The 16,065-nt window shown below is 40.1% G+C and overlaps 3 protein-coding genes across 3 annotated transcripts; 1 reads left to right on the top strand and 2 right to left on the bottom strand.

The window, feature by feature from the left end:
- Window positions 1–39: 39 nt before the first annotated feature.
- tubgcp4 (tubulin gamma complex component 4) lies at window positions 40–4,369 on the bottom strand. Its single transcript, XM_030766549.1, has 18 exons — window positions 4,260–4,369; window positions 3,983–4,111; window positions 3,751–3,873; window positions 3,544–3,597; window positions 3,319–3,375; window positions 3,128–3,207; window positions 2,838–3,039; window positions 2,518–2,683; window positions 2,310–2,434; window positions 2,131–2,181; window positions 1,934–2,039; window positions 1,723–1,830; window positions 1,496–1,640; window positions 1,027–1,204; window positions 806–940; window positions 515–631; window positions 298–437; window positions 40–73 (listed from the first exon to the last, which is right to left on the bottom strand). Exons 1-18 carry the CDS (start codon window positions 4,335–4,337, stop codon window positions 61–63), a joined length of 2,007 nt encoding a protein of 668 aa, XP_030622409.1. The 5' UTR covers window positions 4,338–4,369; the 3' UTR covers window positions 40–60.
- A 129-nt stretch (window positions 4,370–4,498) lies between these two features.
- Window positions 4,499–7,038, top strand: cdkn2aip (CDKN2A interacting protein). The gene is made up of 4 exons (XM_030766695.1): window positions 4,499–4,559; window positions 5,351–5,597; window positions 6,062–6,183; window positions 6,399–7,038. The coding sequence occupies exons 2-4, from the start codon at window positions 5,353–5,355 to the stop codon at window positions 6,980–6,982; spliced, it is 951 nt and encodes a 316-aa protein (XP_030622555.1). The 5' UTR covers window positions 4,499–4,559; window positions 5,351–5,352; the 3' UTR covers window positions 6,983–7,038.
- A 4,983-nt stretch (window positions 7,039–12,021) lies between these two features.
- cart3 (cocaine- and amphetamine-regulated transcript 3) lies at window positions 12,022–12,698 on the bottom strand. Its single transcript, XM_030765991.1, has 3 exons — window positions 12,534–12,698; window positions 12,323–12,406; window positions 12,022–12,129 (listed from the first exon to the last, which is right to left on the bottom strand). Exons 1-3 carry the CDS (start codon window positions 12,696–12,698, stop codon window positions 12,022–12,024), a joined length of 357 nt encoding a protein of 118 aa, XP_030621851.1.
- Between the last annotated feature and the right edge of the window lie 3,367 nt (window positions 12,699–16,065).

Below are 16,065 nucleotides of genomic sequence, written 5' to 3'. Positions count from 1 at the left end.
TCTGGAACAGACAGTTCTGGGGAGGCTTTTGCTTCCTACATGAGATTTTCATGTATTTCTTCATAGTCCAAAACTATATTAAAAAAAGGAGGTTAAATTTTAAAATTACACATAGCGCTAGCATATGTGTAGCATCTAGCCTGTATAAGAAGAGGTTCCATTGTCATGAGGAATAATTTAACATTTCAATAATGGCGGCATTTGTGAATTTATTGCACTCTGAAATGTTGACCACTTCATAGTCATTCATTAATATGTTTGTGGTAGTGCTTTTGTAGTTATGTTAATCTGACCTACCTGCCCAGTGTGCCTCCTGATTGAGTGTAATATTTATTATAATCAAGCCGCAGCAGGAGCTGAGCCAGGTCAGAATTGATCTGGTGGTTGCGAACACTTGACAGAATCTTGAAGAGCAGAAAAGACTGCCGACTGAACCCCTGGTAAGGTCAAGAAATATGCATTCAGGTTCTTAAAACATTTGCATTTTTAAAATGGGATCATAAGCTTGCTCTACCTTGACTAAAATGTCAAGCTGGGCTGTCCCTCTTTCATCCAGCGGACCCAGTGTCTGGCTAACCAGTGAACAGAAACTGTGACACAGCTCCAGGATATCATTCAAACAGTGGAAAACCTGTCAGGGAGAGGACGAGACTTCAGCATGCTATAGAACACACACACACACAGACTGAAATAAGTCACATTTATTCACTTAGCTAACACACTGCTTCAGCCAGTGCCATCTAATTTTCTTTTTTTTTTTTCTGTGAATATCAGAAACGCTCGTCCTCTGGTTACTGATGCTTACGGGTTTTAACAGGATGAAGGACTGGGCTAAGAGATTGCTCAGGAAGTGGTCATGAGCCAGTCTGATGCTCTCAAAGTCTCGTGTAGAATTGATCTGTTGTAAAAGCTGTGAAAACTGGGACTCCAACACATCCACCTGATTAGAGAATTCAGGGAACAAGATAAGTAGCCATGAATATATAAGAGCATCATCGTGGTAAGTAGCTAAGTAATGACGTTTACCTGAAGGTAATACTGAAGATTATCAACTAAGAAAGCCATGTGGTTACGTAGCCTCCATTTGACGGCATCAGTCTGATTTGACTTCAGGTGCTTTCGCTGCATCTGCAGAGCCCAGCAGTGCTGTAGCTCTGACTGCACTCTACGCACACTCAGCAGGTACCGGAATACAACGTTATACCTGTTGAGAGGGGAAGAAGGGTCCAAAAGAGTTGTTAGCTTTTGTATGGCTAGACCTGCAAGTCAGACAGGTTTATAACAGGAATTCCATTTTAGGGCATACTGTTTCTGTTACTACACTGTGTTACTCCTCCTGAACAGCCAAGACATTGACTTGATGCAGAGTTTGGTCATATGTGGGTAAAATGATGCCTAAAGAAAGAATTGTTAAGGTTTACCTTCTTCTGAATAAAGTGAATATGCACTACATAAAAGAAGGAAAGAAATCTGTCATTAGGGAAGCTAGTCTTACTTTTCCAACACAGCCGGAGTGAACAGAATGTGCAGAGGCCACTGTACTTTATAGGCCAATCCCAGTGCAGCCCAACCTGTGGGTGGAATCTCTCGAGGGGAGGTGTCCTGGGGAGGTGTGGCACTGTCACGGTTTCCAGAAGCCTCTGTGAGCACAAATAAATTTTCACCAATGAGATTCAAGAATTGGGCTGAGGAGTGTAACACAACCCAATCATACAGCAATACCTTTGTTTTCTTTTCCTTGGTAATCAATGGTGAGGTGGAGCAGAGGCAACAAATTGTCATCATCAAGCAGCACTTTGTGAGCGGCTTGTTGGAAAGCTACATTGACATCTGAAAGTGTTAAAAAAAAAATGGAGAGAGAAATGGAGTTAATGAATGAGATGACTTTAAAGAAGATCTCCAAAAACAACATCCACTCTTTAAGATTGTGTACCATGCTCTGTGACAGCTGTAGGCGGAGTCTTAAGCATATGTTGTGCATGGTCAATGAAGACTTGATAGAGTTCACCACGTCCCAATAAATAAAAATCTTTTATTATCTGAAACAAAAACACAAAATTATTCATTAAATTGCCACATAGCATTGATATTCCATCAGGGCATATGGAAGGGCATATTTCAGAGGCTTACCTTGAGTTGCCCCAAAAGATCTGATTCCTCCACCATCAGCGTCCATAAATGCTTTGGATGGACAGATAGTTATGTCAGACTGCTGTTTTGCTTTAAATTCATTATAATAGTGATGACGGAGTGTTTGTGTAATGTTAAGTGAACTTTCCAAGCGTTTTAAGTTAAGCCTGATGACTCACCTCCGCTACAGTGCTTCGAATGCCATCAATTAGATTCTCAAAATCTACCAGACTGAAGAGAGGCTGCTGTTTCAGTCTGTGAAACTCTGCAGCAAAGGTATCCTCTTGGTGCTTCAGAATAGAGCCTGTGTATAAGACAGGAATGTTTGTACCAGGCAAGTTCATCCAACATTAAGTTCATACAGAAAAAAAAAACTTGAGCTCTCACCAGCTCTCGCTGGGCTCTGGTTGTGGTTCTCAAACATCTGGACAGATTCGCCGACAAACAGGATTTTCTCAGCCACTCGAACAGGGATGTACGAAGGCAGCATTTCCACACGCAGGGAAAACTGCTGCAGCGAGGGGGCAAGCATGTTTTCCTCCTCAATCAGTCTCTTAAAAAAAAACCCCAAAAAACCCAAGTAAATGAATATAAAAAAAACAACAACGACAAAACAGCAGAAACGTTTTTGAGCCACGTAGCTCTATACCAAAGCACGTCTATCGCAATTATATTACAGCTTAAACTCAAAAGTGTCAACTCTTCACCAAGTCCTGCAGCTCCCGCAGCTGTTTTCCACTCAATCCTCCAATTCCCAAGTCTTCTTCATCCTCCTCTTGTGCGGCTGCAGCTGCCCCTGCACTTGGGCCCTGCCTGATGAAGAACTCTTCACTCTGATCTAGCAACAGCCCATGGAGCATCCATGCTGCCAGCTGTTTATACAGCACCCCATGGCAAACTGCAAGTATCCTGTGCACAACAGATATGCCAAAATCAGTTCTCAAAAACACAGCAGAGGCCAAGCGCAACACTGAAAAGTTCAGGATTTTATACTCACTTCTCCAAAGCCATCCGGACAGGGGGCAGTCCTCCACAGCTGTGCTTATAAACCGTCTCCAGTATTTGACAGCCGTGAATCTAAATGACATGACAAACAGTGCTGAAGGGTTTACTCAGTTCAAATGCTATTAATGAGGATGGAAACATAACCTGTATTTTAATATTCATGCAGGGAGTTGGATGTCTCACCTTCTGAGATTTAATGGTCTCCACGACAACCATGACAGATGGAAATAAGAGCTGAAACTACAACAGCAGCAGAACTAATTGAATAAATGATTAATGGTCTCAACAGCAGCCATAACAGATGGAAATAAGAGCTGAAATTACGACAGCAGTAGAACCAGCAGCAGGACCATCCTTTAACAGCATTTTAAGAATATAGCGGTTACACTGAAATGTTTGCATACTTACTTGATCAAGCTTGTAATTCACATGAGATATTGAGAGATGTGGGTCACCAAGAAACTGTGAAATGTGATACATAAAATCTAAGTGCAGCTGCATAACTTGATATTACATATTGGTATTCAACACGCATGAATAAATAAGTAAATTGATTTGAATGTATATTCTTTTGTATGATTTACATTTTCTTTACTCTGAAATACAGTATCTAACCTCCTGTTCCAAGTCTAGGAGTGCTTGTCGATACGGCTGCAGCATTGAGTCCAGGCCCGTACAAAAAGCTCGCAGGTAAATGCCGTGAAGTCCAGACTGGTTTGGCTGGTTGGCATAATGATCCTGAGCAGTTGTATGGACAGTTAAACTTGGAACACACCACTGCCATGTTACTTACAGACAAGATTTTGCACTACAACTATTACGAGAAGGAAAAACTGATAGTGCCTACCTGCTGGTGTACATGACCCGTGTGTTGTTCGATGAACTCCGTAAAGCGAACATAATCAGAACCGAGCTTGCACAAACGATTGAGAACGCTGGTTTCACTTGGATGAAGAAATGGCAGGTCTTGGGACACCTATTAAAACAACGCATATTTTATTCATGAATGACACTCATTGCTATCAAATGATTCAAAGTATGAGTACCAATAACTGTAAACAAAAATACATTCTGTTGCTGCCTGACTACCTAACGTAAGGCACAAACAGATGGAGAGGTCTGACCTGTAATCCATTCCGTTTATTCCATGTGAATATGGTACCAGGATATCCACTCAGTGCCAACAACAGCTCGTGAATCATTACTGCAAATGTGACCGATTTGTGTTAAAAGAGACAAGAAAATATAAACATTAGGCTGTCAACTATTCATCCTTAACCTTAACGGCACCGCCAAAAGCGCCGTCGTCTGTAGATGATGTCAGCATATGCGACACTGGGAAGTGTAGTGCCGTGCAGTCACTATAGATATTCTAAGTTGCTTGCAAACGTTATGTGGAGACGACAGCGGCAAGCCTTTTGAAGGTTGGTGAATTGCGCATCGTCTGTATGCCTCCAAAACCACTCATTTTTATTTGTTTGTGTCCTAAGACGTCCAATGTCGGTCGCATTAGCATACGCTAATATCATTCAAGCCATCTTGAGGTGGCATGGAAACTTCGGTTCTCAATGTTCCAAAACAATTGACAAGCTGCCAGTGCTAAGGTTAAACTTAAAATATAGATTCATATAGTTTAGCTGCAAGTAACTACAGCTTTATCCAAATGTGACTAAGAACATTGTAAACCTATAATATAGCTTTGATGAATGTTGTCAGATTGACCCGGAACTCGGACAGCACTTAGATCCTCGGCTAGCTAGTTAGCCAGCTAACAACAGTTTCCTATAGTTAGTTCATCTAAAGAACGGTGTAAATAGTGGGCCAACTTCATCTTTGATTTGTGCGGCATACTAGCAACGATTCCAGTAAATGTAGTGTTTCACTCTGTACTGGTGATTACGCTACTATATTTTCTTTACTTGAGTCCAGTTAATTAACGATAACAAAAAATCTGTCTTCTAGCAGTAAAACGTTTGAAATTTTCGGCTCCGTGTTAATGCTTCGGTGACTGTTAGTGCGACATTACCAACCGGTGTTACATTTCCTTTTTTACACAGCTTCCAATTATTGAGTTAACTTGTGCTTAAATACGATGCTTATGTGTTGAATGTGTGTTTAAGGTTGTAGGTATCATCGGACGATAAAACTATAATGGACATCTGACTGACTGTGAATGTGGTATCTAATCAGGTGATTTGTGTTTGTTCTTTTTCAGTGATGGCAGATGGGGAAGGAGGCGATGTGGTATCTGAATATCTCACTCAGAACCCTCATCTAGTACCCTGGATAGAGTCCTTAAGGGGGCACTGTGAGACAAATAAACAGTGGCATGCCAGGAGAGAGTTCATCTTGCGAAACCTTGATGTCTTTCCCAACATCCAGCCAGGAACCCAGAGTCCCTGTTTGGATCGGCTGCTTTCTCTGTCTATGGTGTGGACTAATCATGTTTTCATGGGCTGCCAGTAAGTGATGTGAAGATGTGCCTACAACCTGGGAATGCACTAAGTGATGTACATCTTTTGGTATTAGGGTTGCCAGGGTTTGGGAGTAAGAGCCTGGGTTTCTCAGGTCAAATGACCTCAAGCAGTGTAAACCACTGAGAGGAGCAAGAGGAGTTGTGCTGAGCTAATTCTCTTGGCACCAGAGGAACAATTCTCAGCGTGATTTGTTCGGATCATTAATGCCATGGTTTGAGTGCTTTAACAGATTTTATCAATGCCGTGCAGATGCTAGCTTTTGTCCGGTCAGTAGGGCATATATTACCGATGTGGTTGGTAGAGCCTTTGCGGGTTTTATTTGGCTCTCAATCACTGTGGCTTTTAGTAAAGCACGTGACATCAAGGTTTCGAAATACTTTTAAGATAAGAGTTTCAGTGAAATGAATGAGGGTAAACGTTTCTACATATTCTACATATATTAAATATAGATATCCTCAGCCAGTGATGGAGAAGGTTCGAGAGATGGCAGAGGGAATTTGTGTGCATGAAGCTCCAGTCCATAAGACCAGAGATGAACTCATGGGAAAGATAAAAAGACCTCACCCATCAGGTATGTCACCGTTTCCAGTTGATCGGCACGTTCATGTGTTTATATTGAAGCTGTTTGCAATCAGCTGACTTGAATAGACCATGACATGATAGACCAGTCACAACAGGAGCACTCTTATACTGTAATGCAAAGAAAGGTGGTGAATACAGCGTTACATTTGTCATCTAAATGATGTGTGTGTGTGTGTGTGTGTGTGTGTTTGTGTGTGTGACTAGGAGGGGATCCTGGCAGCTTAGTAAAGAAGAATAAGGTTGGCCTTAATGATGTAGATGGTAAGGGTGAAGGGAAGTGTGTTGCCCTTCTTAAGTCAGGCCCTCCACCTGACGCTCCAGCCCAGTGCCAGTCTTTTTTCAACCGACTCTACAAGGCTGTAGCGTGGAAGTTGGTGTCTGCAGGAGGCTTTGGGCCCAATCTTGACCACTTTGAGATTCTGCGGTCTTGTGCGGAGTCATTGAAGGTCAGTTTAAACTGTGTGTTTGTCCCCCTCAAAGACATCCCTGATCTTCCGGCAGGGCGTACTCAGAAAGAGGGGCAGGTTTGTGAACTGCGTTGCCAAACTGTCTACATGGGCACGGGGTATGGCCGCGATGATGGTGCAGCAAGGGCCATGGCTTCCAAGGAAGCCCTCAAAACATTTCAAGGTCGTAAAGTGACAGTGAAGATCGCTCGCCGCCGGTTTCACGGACGAGATGTGGAAGATCTGGTCCTGACTGATGAACAACCAAAAAGCCCAGTATTCCCACCCGCCCTGAGCTATCCCTTTCAGCCTGACTCTCAAGACGCTAATCTCTCTATGTAGGCAAAGTCTAAATCTGTGGGCAAGACTATAAGGCTGTAATCCAAAGAGATTACACTTTTACCACATGTAGTTCATTCTCCATTTAAAGGTTGTGATAATTATGAATAAATCTCAATATCAGTAACAGATGAGTAATACATGTCAGGTAAAGGTTGTTTGTGAGTACTGGTCTAGCAAACAGTTCAGTTTTTTTTTTCTGCCACACTACATATTTCCTGGATAAAAATTGCTTTCAGCTATTGATTTAAGGCATTGTGCCATCATTTTCATTTCAGTTCAGGAAAAATACGACCTGTGTAATCTCACAGACTAGAGATTCATTGATTATATTGGACAACAGCCCGGGGACTTCTGCTGAGATGTTGTCAGTAATTTTCCACAAGCACTGTATTGGCAGATTAGACATGGAGATCGCTTGTGTAAACAGTCTTGCACAAATTAATTCCATCAATGTCCAAGCCTTCTTCAGTTAAGAAGCTGAAGTGTGAAGTGCAGGAAGTGATTTAAAAATTCAGATTTGTAAATTGATTGATAAATTCAGTTTTTTTTTCTGAGTAAGATTTGTTTTACTTGTTATCATTGCAGCAGAAGGATCACAACTAAACATGCTGCACTTACAATTACACTGATCCATATTTGATACCAGTACATAGAAATATTCTCTACAATAATACAAAACAAGGTCTTGGTCTTGGTTAAATTTTGGCTTAATTTTGAAACTTTATGAGGTGGTGTGAAATGTCATTGTTATATCCATATGTTTCCATCTTAAAAACAGTTATATAATTTAATGTCACTGAAACACAAAACAAATCAACAAAATGTACCCATAATAGTTGCTGTGTTTGTTACTGTAATCTAGTTCTTCACATAGAAGAGGTGTAGCGCTTGCTGTTGAAATGTTCAGTCTTTTTTGAGGTAATTGTACATACATAGCTGTTAATGAAAGTATTTTTTTTTTCTTTTTTGCCATTGTGTTAAACGTGAAGCATAATTTTAAAATGTTTTCTTGAAGAGTTTAATTGTCACTTTCACTGGGTTTCAACAGCTATCTGTTCAGCATTCACGTTGATCTTGTATTGTTCTAGTGTTAGCATTGCCCTTGCCTCGATCTCACAGCTAACGAATGATTTCACACTGGTACACAGTTTTGCTGTGTTTAATTTAATTCTGAATGTTTGAAAAGTGCGAGTGATTATGATGATGTCATCATATTCCATTCCTGGGTGGGGAAGCTACAGCTGACATAGGAGAGATTACACACCTGTAATCCACAGCTGCTAATGTTTCCTCTCTCTAGTCCTTACCATATCAGACTCAAACTTGCCTCCGAGACATTACAGCTCCACGCGCTCTGAAACAACCACATGACCTCAGTATGCCACTCTGGTGGGAGGCATTGTGAAGGCTTTGGATGGAGACTTTTTTGTGTTCTAGTTTCCAGCATTTTATTTGCAGATTTGATGGAAGATATAGAAAAGTTCTTTGGAACGAGTGCCCTTACAATGACCCACTGTCTGATGCGTTTGAGAAATGATTACAGCTCTTTTCTGTTTGTGATGAAGTTTCTATATTTTTATGAAATAAACGTTATTTAAGGAATCTTTTCAAGCATGTTTTTTTTTTCTTACTCATCTTTTTTTTTTTTTTTTTTTTTGCACAAAATGAAAAAGACAAAAAATCAATACTCACATATTTGGAGTCTTTTGTGCAGCCTGCTTTTCAGTCACAATATTAATCTGAAATTAGCCATTGAAAAGCCCATGCCACAGCTAACAAAGCTGTTTAAACCATCTTCAGACACAGGTGTTCAACAAGAAAATGTATTTGTGTACAGCGTGCCTAGTAACTGTTTATTTCTTTTGGTTGTTTGTCTGCACTAGGCCCTCACTGTTCATTTTTACAAAAAATCTCACATGATTTTTGACATAGACTATCTCATCTATATTTGATGATTTTTGAATATGATTAAAAAAAAAAGAAGTACAATAAATTGGGTAAAGGTTGTTATTCAACAATTAAGGTAAATGCAGTATTTTGTAAAATTATAAAGTAAAATAAATAATAGGTAAATGTAAATGTATGTGGTGCTACATAAGAGAAAAAAACTGCTTACTAACATTTGTTAGGTGTCACTGAGGACCTGTCATGAGTGTCCTTTAGCCAACATTTTCTCTGAATTCACCCATGAAACAAGTATTTCAAAGCACCACAAGCCTGTATGTAATTCACTCTAAAGTGTTCATGTTCAACAAAACAAAGTCCTCTAAAATATAACCGACAGATTTGAGGTTGGAGTCTATTTAAATTATACTTAATTACACTCTATTTAAATTACATAGTTGATGTTTCATTGTTACTTTGGTTAATGTAGGATTGAAACTGATACCAGTGTGAGGATGCAGCATTGGAATTAAATGTATAGGAACCTATAGGAGGCTTTAGGAATAAAATTTAAAGGAAACAGGGTTCAGTTTAATTAAATTCTACAACTGTTAGAGGTTATGGTCTTACGTAATTACTAAACCCATAAACTACATTAAATCAAAATTATAGCCTGTCAAATAAGAATATTTACTTCAGTATATTCAAGACTGGGGTGACACCCTGGCACCGTGTCGCCTCACAGCAAAAAGGTCCTGGGTTGGGGTTCCTGGCCGGACGGCCAGGGTCCTTTCTGTGTGAAGAGCTTGCATGTTCTCCCAATGTCTGTGTCGGTTTCCTCCAGGAGCTCTGGTTTCCTCCCACAGTCCAAAGACATGTAAGTCAGGCGAATTGGAAATACTAAATTGCCCGTAGGTGTGAATGCGTGTATGAATGTGTTTGTCTGTGTGTCTGCCCTGCGATGCGATGTTTCCCCGCCTTTCGCCCAATGAATGCTGGGATAGGCTCCAGCACCCCCCGAGACCCTAACTAGGATAAGTGGCTTAGAAAATGAGTGAATGTTCAAGATTGTTTTATACAGGACAAGTCCAGAATCCTCATTAACATTCTTGTTCTACAAAACTCTTTTATGTAATTTTTTAAATTTTGTATTATGGGGGCTGCTCTCTTGAAACTGTATTCAAATATATTCGAGCAATAATCTCTAAAATTTCCTCTCAAATTTTCAAAATAGACCAGCTTTATTCTAAATGAGGGATCTGTGCTCACTTTCAACAAAGAAGAATTATACTGAAAGTCATGGAATTCAGTTCATCTTCCATTATGTCCAGTTCTGTTATTGTCTTCTTCCAGTTACCTATTAAATTCTAAATCTTCAGTGGATTAGAAATGGTGAATAAACTCGTGAATTGACCTCAATCTTCATGTTAAATGTTAACTGAAATTCTACGGAATGCACCACAAAAGCTTTCAGTTTGCCAGATGAGTTCAGTTAAGCAAAACTCTGGATTTGAGCTGCTTAATATGAGTTCAGTGTACAGTTGCTCTTTATAATGTGTATACAATGAATGCAGCAGCTGAGCCTGCTGTTCTGGCCTGTGTTCACCGTGTCAGGTGGTCTTTTTTGACCTTTATTTGTCAAATACTGTCAAATCCTGTCAAATTCTGTCAGCATCCAAACTTTCTATCCCCATCTGAGAGCTGTCAGCTTAACAACACAGTGTGACATTTTCAGAGTGACAGACCTGAAAGCTGAGTCATAGCCTGGTTGCAGTTTACACGTTCTAACACCTATGTCACTTTATAATGGTCTCAAAGAAACCTGTAGATTTCATCAAGCCTGTTTTAGCCTCTTCCAGACTTACCCCACACGTTCCATTTGGCGTCTGAGATTGAATCAACTGGGGCTTCCCTTAAAAATCTCTATACTCTTCCACTTGTGTTCTGTAAATTGTTAATGAGCACAAATGAAGCTAATGCTAAGTGAAAGCATGCGTTTGGGTGGCCAGCAGATTGACAGCTGAGAAAATTTGGATCCTTGTCTTCCAGCTTGCTTTAGCACTAGCTGCCATAAAAGGGAGCCCCTTGAGGCACACCTGGGTATTGGGCACACAGAAGGCAAAAACAGTTTGTGCCTTTTTTCACAGGCTATTTGCCACTCTGCAGTAACATTAATGAAAGCTGTCAGTTATCAGAGCGAGCAAAAGAGAGTGCGGAGAGGCAAACTGGGAATGGAACTAAAGGCAGTTGTTGTACAGACTGATGTTACCATAGATGGAGGTTAAGTTGCAGCTATTTTCATACATGTACCAACCAAATAACAATTCTCCCCACTCTTTAACTGAAACTTTGGCGCTCTGCAAAACAGTAACTAATCAGTGGGCATTATATCATTCAGTATATGTTTATGGTCCACTGTCAGCCGTACTTCTCATTGGAATAATGAGTAGACGAAGGAGCCGGGATAGGACTTTGTCTTTAAACTGTGTCTGACAGGAAGCATTGCAGAGCATGAGGCTGGGAAGGGGGGGGGGGGCAGGGGTGAGGACAAGCCTTTACATTCAAATAAGGCTGAAATGGACCTGAAGAAATGTTTAACTGAGCTGAAGGATATTTAACCCTTTGTTATTTTTATTATTCTCATTCGTTATTTCAAGTGAAGAATTGAGAATAACTTAGATGGATGAAAGTCAGTTGTCCTCTTTGTTTTGTCTCTTTGTGTGAAACAAAGGTGAGGTTCCCAAAATTCAATATTTTCTCTGTTCACAAAACATTTTTTTTTTAATTTTGTGAAGACTTGAGCAACAAAAGTATGAAGACATATGCCTTGGAGATCACTAAATGTATTGGACAGAATCATACGTTATAAACTGTGGACCAAAAAAAAAAAAAACAGTTAAAAAATGATGGATATATTGACCACACAGACTGCTTTACAAAAGAAAATTTAACGCCGTTTAATATGAGTTCAGTTACATTTACAATGAAGTGATCAATAAAATAAAAACAAATTCAAAAGCTGCAGGGGATCTCTCGAGAAATCCTGTCTCTCCCTGGATAGCACTTAGCTCATAAAAAAATAGACATATAAATACTCGTCTTTGCTGTCTTGATGTATTTTTACATGTTCATCTCTGGTTGACATTCAGTAATATTTACAAGCACTTTAACAGAAAGAAATTACAAAACGCTCCACGAGGACAGTCACACATTTTACCAATCCGAGAGCCTTTTCTAACAGCACACTGTTCACCAACGTCGCACTGTGAGGGAAGACACGGAAAAAGTCCCGTCATGTAAAATCCACGGCACATTCTTTTCATAGTTGTATACCAACATTTCTAACTGTGTATGAATCAGCAATCAGTGCATGCGAATAGAAGTTTACAATTGAACTGTGGCGTACTTGCCTCCTGATAAAAATATTTGTGGGTAATTAGATGCCTGTACACTTACCAAGGGAACCCGTCCAAACTTTTTCTCCCAAAGTGAGATACGTTTACTCTGTAGCTTTTCTAGAACGTCGTGCAGAGCCCCCAGCTGTAAAAATGAATCGCATTTGATGATACACAAGTTCTGTATTCAGACTTTATCAAATTTACTCATCTTATATGACATTCCAAGTTAACACTACTTTTATATCAAGTTATGCAACAGTGAAACTTACAAGCTGCTTTTCGTTGGTCAGATTCGGGTCTTTTGGATAAAAATCTCTGATGGCTCTGGTATCCAAATCCAAATTCACATTCGTGCCGTCAATTTCAGCACCTAAAACGACGGACAGCAACACAGCGCCCGTCACCACCCGAGTCCACACGCTGAAGCCCTGCATGGTGTTCACTGCCGAGGTGCGCCTTGAAGTAGGGTATTCTCCTTCGCACAAGAATCCAAGTTTGCATAGTTCCCGCGATCCTACCCCCTTATATTTGCTCCAGTGCTTGCCCATGAGTTCTCTTGCTCCACCTTAACCATTGATTTTCATGCGCAAGAGAGACTGTGATGACTCATTGCATGAAGTTGTTGACTTGTAAATTCGGGACATGCCAAAAAAAACCAACAAAAAAAAAAACCCTTCCTAGACTGCTGAAATAGCTGTTATATGTTCGTCGGGAGATATTTAAAGTAATGCTCAGGGATGACATTTTTTTCCAACACAGCCCTATTTTGAGCGAAAGTCAGAATCTAAACATTGTCCTATATAATATTGGTTTCTGTAGCATATGAACAGTGGGCAGTATTGGAGAAAGCAGAAAAACGTAGTTTGAAATTGAGAGAAAACCCATGCAGATATTCTATCATATACATTATCAAGTTTTGACATATTTTAGTATGTGCTGTAATATTTTGGTATTACTTAGACAAAGGAGCGGTTGCAACAAACACACTGCCTGGTTATATGCTTGGCAACACAATACCAGGTGTAAGGGAAAATAATGGGAGAATTATTCTGGTTGAATCTCAGTGGACTAGAATGTGAATGCTGTTATATGGGCCATTATAGATTATGAAACATTATGTAGTTACACGTATGTCTAAAAAATCAGTCAACAAGTTAATCCCAGCATGTGTTTTGTATCTGAGTGAGCGACAGGCGGTGTTCGGCGTCTCAAGTGACACTCATTTTGAATGATAACTATGTTGGTTGATTTTGTAGGTTTGAATCTTACTCCTCAGCGGATTTGTTTCCAGCTGTTGAATACCTGAATCTGCGCATCGTTTCCCCTTCTCAAGTACATCATGTAACGTCATGTAACATATGGATTTAGCAGCACCATGAACAGTATGTTTTATCGTAGTAAATGAAAGTGCAAAGTTTCCAAGGCTGTAGTTCAATGTCTCTATGTTTCTATGAGACCATCTTTTTCAAGCAGTCTTTCTTTCTGTCACGTAGGACTTGTCTGCTGTTTCCCCGTCAGCCCTCATTGACTCCAATAACATTCTCAGTATAGTTCCAGCCAGCTCTGTTCATTTCTCTTCAGCGCGCCAAATTCTTCAACAAAACTCACAGAGACAATATGTAGAATGGATGGGGACTCTGAGCCCTCCATCTCTTTTTTAATGATTTAAGGCGTTGTACAACAGAAATATATAACATATACTGTCGGTCTTACGTTCTACTATATTGTGATGGCAGACACGTCCAAAATTTACAGTTTTTCTTGCAAATTCTTTATATCTCGTGACCATTGGACATTCTAATAAAGAATGTGAGCTTGAGGAATGCATGTAACTGATAACGTTTGGCTTCATCAGGCATGTTTAACGAACAGCTTTCTACGTCCAATTTCATTTATGAGACATTACTTCTGAAAAAAAAAAGAAATAATTTACGGAGAAACTGAAAATACATCTTAACGTTTTTACTTTTGACACAGGACGACATTTCTGATGCAGGAATTTGGATCTTTTTGTGCTCACTGGAATGTCACAAAATAGCTGTTTTGATTCCTTAGTGTAGATCCATGTGTAGCCCTCAACAGCGAGACACAGGAATCAAGTCAGACATCACTGACAGCTCTGTGAGCTATATGAGTCATATCAGTCCAATTATTAAGTGAAATCCTTGAAAATGGGCAAAACTTCTGTTGAGGACTACTTCCTCTGAATTCATTAAAACAGCAGTTTCTGTGAAAGCAGAAAGCCACCTCCAATAAACAGCAACGTAGTTTATTCTGTGAATTATACAAAATCTTACAAAAAACGAGAAATGATTCATTTTTTAACACATGCATAGTCTGTATAAAGCACTGTACTCGCTGGAGTTGACGGTTTCATAATGAATAAATGATTCATATTTCTCAAGCACAAAAGAGCCTAAGTATTCCTTTTAGCAGACGCCCAAGAGGAGTAACCAGGATGCAGACCCTGTCAAAATAGAGTGAGAGCATTTTAAGAACAGGAACACTGAATAGGACAGGGTAGCTCAGGGCAAAGGACACAAAATCCAGACTTCAAAGAATCTCAAATTATCTGCCAGAGTACTGCTGGTTTCTACTGACGTCCACAGTCTGTTTAGGATAAAGATTTAATATCACGGTACTTGCCAAGTAATATTACAGTTTCATTCCTGTGAGCAATGCAAGTAGCAAGAGAAAAAAGATAAAAGCAGAAGAGGTTGAAGCAGAACAACTGGTTCAACTCGCTTTTCCCCCGATTATTAATCTGCCGCTAAATTTGGAGAAAAATAGCTAAGGAGGCATAATTATGAAACTTGACAGTTATTTTGGAAATTCACCCTCCGACTCAAGTTTTCGATCGTATCACGACGGCCAAATGGTGGCGCTACAATGCTTTAAGCCGTCCTTAATAACCCCTGAACCATGTGAGTTGCAAACAAAAAGTCTGTCTCCGAAAATTCCTTGCTTGGCTTTAGTTGGTATCACCTGCTCATTATTCCAGCATTGGGCCATTTATCTGATAGTTACTAAATTAAACTTAAAATGATTTCTGGAGTCATGAGCACTTACGCTTACAAAAATACTTAACTTTTAGAACAACATGGCCGCAATCCACGAACATTTTATTTGACCCTTGCAAAAGGTAAAGGCGGTATCTCTAAAGCAGTAGGCAAAATCTGTTAGACTTCTGCCCCTAGGTGGTGCTATATCAAAGAAATTTTTCAAGCACTTTCTTTGTGTACACGTTTTTAACTGGCATTCAGTCAATCAACAAGCGTTTGACAGATCTAGGCATCTCAAAATCTGGCAATTGTTCATCTTAATAGGGACTCGATGTTACAATCCCTTAGACCAACGGTTTCCAACTGGGGTTTGTGGCAGTACATGGGGGGGGGGGGGGGGGGGGGGTTTGTAATGGAAAGTTAAAAGTCAAGTTAAATTTATATAGTAAAAATCACTAGGAGGAAAATAATTTGTGTTGGAAAAAAATTGAGAACACTTGCCTTCAGTGTTTCGCATCTCTTTTTTTCATCTATTCACGCAGTTTGTTTATTGCCAGTTATCATGCATCAGCTTCCCCACCACTTTCACAACTCCTACACAAGACAGGAAGGGTCACAGACAAGTGTCTCATCTGATATGTGTGGAGTCACTGACCGCTTCTTTTCACCAGTCTGTGGAGGGCCTCTGTGGGAAGCTGTAAAGCACGCAGGGGTTTAGATTATGCTTCCGTGATCAACACACCGTTAATCTGGTGCCCCGACCAAGCAACGGGGGCTGCTGTTGCTGGGATGGGGATTT

Source organism: Chanos chanos, chromosome 2, assembly GCF_902362185.1.
Source record: "Chanos chanos chromosome 2, fChaCha1.1, whole genome shotgun sequence".
Lineage (NCBI taxonomy): Eukaryota > Metazoa > Chordata > Actinopteri > Gonorynchiformes > Chanidae > Chanos > Chanos chanos.
This window is presented reverse-complemented; position numbering and strand designations above follow the sequence as displayed.

Coding starts and splice junctions, on each gene's coding strand:
- tubgcp4 (XM_030766549.1), bottom strand. CDS start 4,337: ATGATTCACGAGCTGTTGTTGGCACTGAGTGGATATCCTGGTACCATA. Junction 3,598..3,750: donor TCCTAGACTTGGAACAGGAG/GTTAGATACTGT, acceptor CACATTTCACAG/TTTCTTGGTGACCCACATCT. Junction 3,040..3,127: donor GTCCGGATGGCTTTGGAGAA/GTGAGTATAAAA, acceptor TGTTGTGCACAG/GATACTTGCAGTTTGCCATG.
- cdkn2aip (XM_030766695.1), top strand. CDS start 5,353: ATGGCAGATGGGGAAGGAGGCGATGTGGTATCTGAATATCTCACTCAG. Junction 5,598..6,061: donor CATGTTTTCATGGGCTGCCA/GTAAGTGATGTG, acceptor TATTAAATATAG/ATATCCTCAGCCAGTGATGG. Junction 6,184..6,398: donor AAAAAGACCTCACCCATCAG/GTATGTCACCGT, acceptor GTGTGTGACTAG/GAGGGGATCCTGGCAGCTTA.
- cart3 (XM_030765991.1), bottom strand. CDS start 12,698: ATGCAGGGCTTCAGCGTGTGGACTCGGGTGGTGACGGGCGCTGTGTTG. Junction 12,407..12,533: donor TGACCAACGAAAAGCAGCTT/GTAAGTTTCACT, acceptor TCATTTTTACAG/CTGGGGGCTCTGCACGACGT. Junction 12,130..12,322: donor AGTTTGGACGGGTTCCCTTG/GTAAGTGTACAG, acceptor CTTCCCTCACAG/TGCGACGTTGGTGAACAGTG.